Source organism: Ipomoea triloba, chromosome 13 (genome assembly GCF_003576645.1).
Source record: "Ipomoea triloba cultivar NCNSP0323 chromosome 13, ASM357664v1".
Lineage (NCBI taxonomy): Eukaryota > Viridiplantae > Streptophyta > Magnoliopsida > Solanales > Convolvulaceae > Ipomoea > Ipomoea triloba.
In genome coordinates, this window is record NC_044928.1 from 4,982,966 (window position 1) to 4,992,785 (window position 9,820).

Below are 9,820 nucleotides of genomic sequence, written 5' to 3' on the forward strand. Positions count from 1 at the left end.
TATCCAGAGGCTCATCATCAGATTCCTTCTCCTTGGCTGGGGCTTTCCTTTTGCCCCTTCCCTTAGGCTTCGAGGGAGAAGGTGCACCCTTAGCACCTTTAGCCTTTGGAGCTTGAGATTTCGTCCTACCCATATAGGTATTCCGATGAATCTCTCGCCCTTCCCTCAGTTCTAAGCCCTTCAGACTTAGAAGATATTGAACAACAAAACCGAAACCAACCTTTTTACTGATCGTCAGGTTGGTGTTGGAGACTGAGCTTTGCACCTGCTGTTGAAAAGAATTGAAGATGATATGTGCCCAGTCCATTTTGTTGTTGTTCCAGATGGCGTGGAGGATTTTGAGGATGTCCAGATTGATTTCGTCAGTTCCAGACACCTTGCCGAGCACGAATTTCATGATTAGGTCGGCAGCAAGAACAAACCTCTCCTTTAGGTGGAACTTGCGGAGGGCAGAGGATGCTCTTGTCGGAGCAGACTCCAGTCGGATTTTATCCGAAAAAGCTTGCTTGTCCAAGTCGTAATCCGAGAGGTGCTGGACTGCTTCCTCCGACGTCGCGAAGTCAAATGCCGCTCTGAGGTCACCAACAGAGGTCGTGATATGGAACTCATTGAACCGACTCTCTATTTTGCCCTTCGTGACCTTGGCATTCGCGAACCATTCAGTGAAGTCGAGTTCATGAATGGTTTGGTAGTCGTGCGTCATGTATTTCATTAGTCCTGCCTTCTCAAACTTTTTCAGGACTTTTTCCGCCATCTTTGGATTTGACGAGTGGGTGATGAAGCCGTTTGTCAAGGATACTCCCCGTCTTGACTTGTTTGATCTGAGTGCGAATGAGTCGCAACTCCCTCTGATATGCGTCGGAAGATGAGGTTGATGTGGAGGATTCGGACGCCATAGTTGACAGATTTGAGGTTTTGGAGGGAATGTGTACAGTGTTTAGGATTTGGGGGTTTTGGGTATTCGGTTTAAGCTTGAATCCGGGTAAGGAAGAAGAATTTGGCTTTTATATCATGTGGATTCGGGTTGGATATATGGGTAGGGTTAAGAGCTTGACCTGAAAAGGGATCCCGGTTAATTTAAAAGAATTTAAAGGTCAGAAATACCCTTTATAACGGTTATGTATGTAAGATATGGTAAGGGTATTTTGGTAAGATATAATACGGTTTTGGATAGTGGGATATAAAGAGATGATATTTATATAAGCATGCTCCCACTTATCAAGATAATGCCTTTAAGAGCGGAAAACCGTCAGTAACCGAAGACCACGTGGCTAACATTAATGCCCAAAGTTAGCCATTCCACATATATCCGTTGAGCTCATTAGTTTTACCTCTCGAAGGTAAACTCTCGACTTTGCTAGTTTAAGGATCTTCCCCCTGAGTGATTGATCCCTAAACCTCCTTATTCCTCCATCTGAGCATTCCTGTGGTTAAGGATCTTCCCCCTGAGTGATCGATCCCTAACCCTCCTTATTCCTCCATTTAGAGATACGTAGATAGTCAGTTTGATATCTTTTGAAGTGATCTCTCGAACTACCCTTCTTCGAGACATAACACAAATAGGCAAACTGAACATGTACCTCTCGAACTACCTTTCGAACACAGATTGCGATACGGAGACAAGATTGATTCATTAAAAGAAGATATCACTTGGAACATTTCCTTAAGTTCATTTAGTGATTTTTGAAAGCATTACATATGAATCAATATCCTATTAGATTCCATAGAAACTTTTGTTTGGCCTTGGGCAGCCTAATAGGAATCTATCGTTAGAACAGGAACTAGCCATCTAAAGTCCTATTTCTCCTAATAACAGAACTAGAGGTGGCTACTCCCCTTCTTGTTCTTCTCTCCGCTGCTGCCTTCCTCACAGGCTTCATCTCCCTTTCCCTTGGTTCTCCATTTGGTTGAGGGAGGTCCTTTTCCAGAATGTGCAGCGGTAGGAGTCCCACTTGTGCAAGACTCTCCTCCTGACTCCAGTATCCCATCGTTGTGGATCTCCTCGCATTTGGGGATCCATTCACCTTAGATGGGAATAGGATGCTTGCTTGGATTATCAGGAAGCTCCGCAATCTGTTCACCCTTCGTTGATTCTGGATAGTTTTCTCCTTGAAAGTCTTTGGACTTCGTTGCTGATTTTCTCCCTCTATACCAGAACGGTACATCGTCTTTTCCTTTCTTCTTCTCCATGAAGAAGTCGATGACATAAACTGATGAGAAAACCCTTCTATTTATAGCCCAAAAAGGTTACCACTGTTGAGTCACGGGATGCCATATGAATGACCATTCAATGCTGTGTAACTCCAAAGCTGCCATAAAGTTGATGAAACCGCCCCTCACATGCGAAACAGTTCATGGCACTAAATACAAGAAGATAAGATTTGATCATTCATCCTAATTCTATCATTCCCAATTCTAACCTTAGTTGAGAGAATCTATTTTCACATAACGCTTTTGTGAAAATATCTGCTAGTTGCTCCTCCGTTGCAACATATTCCAAAGTGATGTCCTTTTTCTCAACGTGGTCTCGGATGAAGTGATACTTAATATCAATATGCTTTGTTCTGGAGTGTAACACTGGGTTGTGGGTGATGGCAATAGCACTTGTATTGTCACACATAATTTTAACCTCCTTACACTCAACACCATAATCCATTAGCTGTTGCTTCATCCATAAGATCTGAGCACAACAACTTCCAGCTGCTACATATTCTGCCTCAGCAGTGCTTGTAGCTATCGAATGTTGTTTCTTGCTAAACCATGAGACAAGTCTTCCACCTAGAAACTGACATGTCCCTGATGTGCTCTTTCGATCTATCTTACAACCGGCAAAGTCCGCATCTGAATAACCCATAAGTTCGAAAGATCCACCTTTCGAATACCAAAGTCCAACACTTTGCGTACCTTTGAGATATCTAAGGATCTTTTTAGATGCATTTAAGTGACTTTCCTTAGGACTTGCCTGAAATCTAGCACATACACCTACTGCAAAGGATATATCTGGTCTACTAGCAGTTAAATAAAGAAGAGATCCGATGATACCTCGATATGTAGTTTGATCGACCTCTCGACCTTCACTGTCGACATCGATACGTAGAGAGGTTCCCATAGGTACTTTGACTGAGGATTTCCCTTCTATGTTGTATTTCCTGAGCAGATCCTTGGTGTATTTCTCCTGGTTGATGAAGATACCTTCCTTAAGCTGTCTCACTTGTAGTCCAAGGAAGTAGTTGAGCTCTCCCATCATGCTCATCTCGAACTTTCCTTTCATCAAACTGGAGAACTTCTCGCACAAGTCTGGATTGGTGCTACCAAAAATGATATCGTCCACATAGATTTGCACCAATAAGATGTGATCCTCATCCTTAATTCTAAACAGTGTTTTGTCCACTAGGCCTTTGGTGAACCCACACTGAAGTAGAAAAGAGGATAAGGTATCATACCAAGCTCTCGGAGCTTGTCTTAAGCCGTAAAGTGCCTTCTTCAACTTGTATACTTTGTCAGCTCCCACGTCCTTCAAGAAACCCGGAGGTTGTTCAACGTACACCTCTTCTTCGAGAAGTCCGTTCAGAAAAGCGCTCTTGACATCCATTTGATATACTTTAAAGTCTTTGAAGGCGGCATATGCGAGAAAGATGCGTATTGCTTCGAGACGTGCCACTGGAGCGAAGGTTTCATCAAAATCTATTCCTTCCTCCTGACAATAGCCTTTGGCAACAAGTCTGGCCTTGTTCCTAACAATAACTCCATCCTCATTCATCTTGTTTCTGAAAACCCACTTTGTACCAATGACATTCTGATGATGAGGTCTCGGAACTAGTTCCCAAACATCGTTCCGTTCAAACTGATGAAGTTCCTCTTGCATGGCTTGTACCCAATCTGGATCACATAGAGCCTCATCGATCACCTTAGGCTCAATTTGAGATAGAAAGCATGCAAACATGCTTTCTCTGTATGCTGATCTGGTCCGAACTCTGTCACGTACATCTCCAATCACTTGATCAGCATGGTGACTTCTCAGCCATCTTAGGTCGGGTTGTGGCTCCTCAGTTGACACTTCCGTTGAAGGTTGAGATGTGGGTTGAGCATCTATGATCTGGATCGGATCAACTGAGTCAGGAGCTTTCTTCTTGGTAGGCTCTTCATCATCTGATTCTGACGGGAGTTCCGCTACGTTTCGAACTATCGGTTTCTTCCCATCGAGAGATGAGTCTAATCTCTCGATTGACTCCGACTGAGCTTCCTCAGCTGCTTCCATTGACTTTGATGGTTGATCTGTTGATGCTCTATCATCAAAAGAGACATGTATGGATTCTTCAACCACCAACCTTCGCTTGTTGAAGACTCTGAAAGCTTTACTGGATGATGAGTATCCCAGAAATACTCCATCATCTGCCTTTTCATCAAAAGTTCTTAGCTGAGTCTTCCCATTGTTGTGGACATAGCATTTGCACCCGAATGTGTGGAAGTAGCTTACATTCGGTTTCCTTCCATTCCACAACTCATATGGAGTCTTTCCAACTCCTTTCACGATCAAGGACCGATTTTGGGTATAGCACGCTGTGTTGATTGCTTCTGCCCAAAATCCTTGAGATATTTTAGCTTGCGAGAGCATGGTCCTTGCGGCTTCCTTGAGAGTTCTGTTCCTTCTTTCAGCAACTCCGTTCTGTTGAGGCGTTCGAGCAGCTGACAACTGATGATGAATACCGTTTTCGTTGCAGTAGCTCTCGATAACTTGATTAATGAACTCTCCACCTTGATCTGACCGAATCTTTAGTATCGAGACATCCTTTTCAATTTGAACCTGCTTCAGAAGGTTTGGTAAGGCAACTTTTGTCTCGCTTTTCTTGGTTAAGAACATAGTCCAGGTGAATCTTGTGTAGTCATCTACTACCAGAAGAGTGTACTTTCTTCCTCTCATGCTGGGTGGGTCTACTGGGCCAAATAAGTCCATATGGAGAAGACTTAGTGGTCTAGTAGATGATGTCTCGGCTTTGGTTTTGAAAGAGGATTTGGTCTGTTTACAACGTTGACATGCCTCACAAATCTTGTCCTTTCGAAACGTAACTTTGGGCAGTCCTTCCAGAAGGTTCCTCTTAGTAAGCTTGTTGATAGTTTTGAAGTTCAGATGGCTAAGCTTACTGTGCCAATTCCAGCATAAGTCTTCCTTGCTCCTTGCCAGCATACATAGGGATGGTTTGGCAGAACTCCAATCCACTATTTACATGTTTCCTTTCCTTGCTGCTTCCAGGACGACTTCGAGAGATTTCTCTTGCATGATTTGGCACTTGCTTTTGGTGAAGATCACTCTGTAGGCTTTGTCACAGAATTGGCTTGTGCTAAGGAGGTTGAATTTGAGTCCCTCAACGTAGGATACCCCCTTGATCACCAATTCATTCTTATGAATTTCACCAACAGCCTTTGTGCGACCTTTCTTCTCGTTGTCTCCAAATGTCACCAGGGGACCTTCGATAGGATGGATGTTCTCTAGCAGTGTTAAGTTTCCCGTCATATGTCTCGAACATCCACTGTCAATGAACCATGTGTCCCTGGTGTCCTGCAAGCGGATCAAGCAGATTTAGGTACCCAAACTTTGGGTCCTGGTTGGTTAGTAAGTTTAGGCATCCATTTATACCTTGGACCCATTACTCCAGGCCTAGGTGCAATGTAGCCATTATACGTTTGATAATCATAAGGAATGCTAGCAAAGGTTTTGGGCCTCTTTGGTGCATAAATCAACTTAGGTATAAACTTTTCGATCGGCTTATGCACCATGCCTTTCATACGCTGTTTGGTCATGTGAAATTGCTGGAAGTGAGGTTTCTTCCAAAAATTATGATTCGATGACCAATTCTCACTAGATGGATAGAGTCTGCCTTTCTCCATCCGTGAGTTCCTAACTTTGTGGATCTCAGACCTTCCATATTTGCCTTGAAGCGCATTATATGGAATGTAGCTCCTTTGGTGCAAACCATTGGTCTGTTTATCTCTCGAGAGACAGTCTTGACGGAACCCTAGACCGGTTCTATCACTAGTAGGTCTGTGATCATTTACCATTTTCTCCATANGGGAGTTCCGCTACGTTTCGAACTATCGGTTTCTTCCCATCGAGAGATGAGTCTAATCTCTCGATTGACTCCGACTGAGCTTCCTCAGCTGCTTCCATTGACTTTGATGGTTGATCTGTTGATGCTCTATCATCAAAAGAGACATGTATGGATTCTTCAACCACCAACCTTCGCTTGTTGAAGACTCTGAAAGCTTTACTGGATGATGAGTATCCCAGAAATACTCCATCATCTGCCTTTTCATCAAAAGTTCTTAGCTGAGTCTTCCCATTGTTGTGGACATAGCATTTGCACCCGAATGTGTGGAAGTAGCTTACATTCGGTTTCCTTCCATTCCACAACTCATATGGAGTCTTTCCAACTCCTTTCACGATCAAGGACCGATTTTGGGTATAGCACGCTGTGTTGATTGCTTCTGCCCAAAATCCTTGAGATATTTTAGCTTGCGAGAGCATGGTCCTTGCGGCTTCCTTGAGAGTTCTGTTCCTTCTTTCAGCAACTCCGTTCTGTTGAGGCGTTCGAGCAGCTGACAACTGATGATGAATACCGTTTTCGTTGCAGTAGCTCTCGATAACTTGATTAATGAACTCTCCACCTTGATCTGACCGAATCTTTAGTATCGAGACATCCTTTTCAATTTGAACCTGCTTCAGAAGGTTTGGTAAGGCAACTTTTGTCTCGCTTTTCTTGGTTAAGAACATAGTCCAGGTGAATCTTGTGTAGTCATCTACTACCAGAAGAGTGTACTTTCTTCCTCTCATGCTGGGTGGGTCTACTGGGCCAAATAAGTCCATATGGAGAAGACTTAGTGGTCTAGTAGATGATGTCTCGGCTTTGGTTTTGAAAGAGGATTTGGTCTGTTTACAACGTTGACATGCCTCACAAATCTTGTCCTTTCGAAACGTAACTTTGGGCAGTCCTTCCAGAAGGTTCCTCTTAGTAAGCTTGTTGATAGTTTTGAAGTTCAGATGGCTAAGCTTACTGTGCCAATTCCAGCATAAGTCTTCCTTGCTCCTTGCCAGCATACATAGGGATGGTTTGGCAGAACTCCAATCCACTATTTACATGTTTCCTTTCCTTGCTGCTTCCAGGACGACTTCGAGAGATTTCTCTTGCATGATTTGGCACTTGCTTTTGGTGAAGATCACTCTGTAGGCTTTGTCACAGAATTGGCTTGTGCTAAGGAGGTTGAATTTGAGTCCCTCAACGTAGGATACCCCCTTGATCACCAATTCATTCTTATGAATTTCACCAACAGCCTTTGTGCGACCTTTCTTCTCGTTGTCTCCAAATGTCACCAGGGGACCTTCGATAGGATGGATGTTCTCTAGCAGTGTTAAGTTTCCCGTCATATGTCTCGAACATCCACTGTCAATGAACCATGTGTCCCTGGTGTCCTGCAAGCGGATCAAGCAGATTTAGGTACCCAAACTTTGGGTCCTGGTTGGTTAGTAAGTTTAGGCATCCATTTATACCTTGGACCCATTACTCCAGGCCTAGGTGCAATGTAGCCATTATACGTTTGATAATCATAAGGAATGCTAGCAAAGGTTTTGGGCCTCTTTGGTGCATAAATCAACTTAGGTATAAACTTTTCGATCGGCTTATGCACCATGCCTTTCATACGCTGTTTGGTCATGTGAAATTGCTGGAAGTGAGGTTTCTTCCAAAAATTATGATTCGATGACCAATTCTCACTAGATGGATAGAGTCTGCCTTTCTCCATCCGTGAGTTCCTAACTTTGTGGATCTCAGACCTTCCATATTTGCCTTGAAGCGCATTATATGGAATGTAGCTCCTTTGGTGCAAACCATTGGTCTGTTTATCTCTCGAGAGACAGTCTTGACGGAACCCTAGACCGGTTCTATCACTAGTAGGTCTGTGATCATTTACCATTTTCTCCAGGGACGGTTTATGAATAGCTACTCTGGTCTTTTCTGTTGGTCCTTTATGACCTTTATTTGGTTTGGGTTGAGATCCTCCATTTCTTGAAGTTCCCAAACCATTGGTCTGTTTATTTCTCGAGAGATGGTCTCGATGGAACCCTAGACCGGTTCTATCACTTGTAGGTCTGTGATCATTCACCATTTTCTCCATAGCTTTGGAGGAATTCGTGTATGATGCTATGACCTTTCTAAGATTAAGCTCTCTGGTCTCTCGAGCTTTGCACTCTTCAGTCAGTAGGATTACTTTGGCTTCTAACTCACTTACTTTGAGAGTTAGCTCCGAATTCTCTTTCGAGACGTTCTTAAGCATATCTCTTTCAGCAGTTAGCTTGCTGTTTTCTTCCCGGATTTTGGCATGAGTGCTGTTAGCGATACCGAGATCCCTTTTAAGTGTTTCAAGCATCTCAAAGGGATCTTCATCGCTTCCGAACGAAGAACAACGAGAGGTAGAGGTAGAGCAGCGAGATGTGGAAGTAGAGGTTACCTCATTGTCAATGGCCATTAGACATTGATCCTCTTCTTCCTCGGTGTATAAGCAGATGAGTCCCCTCTCATCTTCTGAGCTGCTGCTGCCTTCACTGGAGCTCGATGTCTCGGACTCCTCGATTGCTCTCTCGAGTTCCTCAGCAACAAGCGCCTTTCTGCGCAGATGTTTCCTTGAATCTCCCTTGAAGCCACTTTGTGCTGGCTTTTCTTTGGATTCCTCCTTTCTCCTGGAATCCCTGCCTTCTTGGCCTTGATACTTACTTACCATAGGGTAAGGACATTCAGCCTTGAAGTGCCCTGGTCTCCTGCAGTTGTAGCAGAGACCCTGATTTTCCTCCTCTATCCTTCTGGATGAATGTTTCTCATTGTTCCTTCTTGAGGAGGAAGGTGAACTTGGGTTGCTCTCCGTTGACTTCCTCATGAATTTCCTCATGAAGAGAGCAAACTGTTCGTCAGATAACATATTAGTGGGATTAGGATCTGACCTTGAAGAGGTGGATGGTTGATCAGCAACCAGTGCCACATTCCGTCTGTCCACCACGTCCTCATCTCTCGGAAGCATCTCAAATTTGAAGGCTTTGAGATCTCTGAAAAGTTGGTCGGTTGTGGTGTTCTTCAAATCCCTGTGATCACGCATTGTGATCACCTTCATTTCCCACTCCTTGGTAAGGCCTCGTAAGACCTTCAGGTTTAGCTCCTTTTGTGGAATCTCCTTCTCAAGATCACTTATCTCGATTGATAGCTTCATGAACCGAGATTCCATGCTGTCGATGCTCTCCCCTGGCTTCATCTTGAAGTCCTCGAACTTCTTCATGGCCACGGTGAGCTTGTTCTCCTTTTCCTGTTCGTCACCTTCACCAATTAACATCAAAGTATCCCATACCTCTTTTGCCGTTTTGCACTTTCTCACTTTTGGGAAGATGGTTTCGTCTATAGCTCTGAAGAGAATGTCCTTGGCAATATTGTCCAGGTTGTTTCTCTTCCTATCATCACTTGTCCATTCTTCCCTAGGTTTTGGGATGTANAGAGTTAGATAGCGAGAGATAAAAGCAGAAAGTAAATGCGAGAGAGATTTTTAAGTGGTTCGGCCAACCCGCCTACAGCCACTCTTCTTCCAGAAACTCCCTGGAAGGATTGCACTAAAACTTCCCTTTTTAGTACAATATCGAGCGCTGGAGCTTTGATCACGAAGCCCGCCTCAAGCCTCAGGTTTTTCGCCCCGCTTCTTGTTACTCCACCTATCGAGCACTTGAGCTTTGATCACCAAGCCCGCCTCAAGCCTCAGGATCTTCACTAGATAGCTGCCAGGTTACTCCGCC

General features: G+C 44.0%; 1 protein-coding gene across 1 annotated transcript; it reads right to left on the bottom strand.

The window, feature by feature from the left end:
- Window positions 1–2,428: 2,428 nt before the first annotated feature.
- On the bottom strand, window positions 2,429–2,980 carry LOC116001922 (secreted RxLR effector protein 161-like; the record flags this gene model as incomplete). The annotated part of the gene is made up of 1 exon (XM_031241881.1): window positions 2,429–2,980. A coding segment is annotated over one exon (552 nt), but the record flags the coding sequence as incomplete, so codon positions are not given.
- Window positions 2,981–9,820: the final 6,840 nt, after the last annotated feature.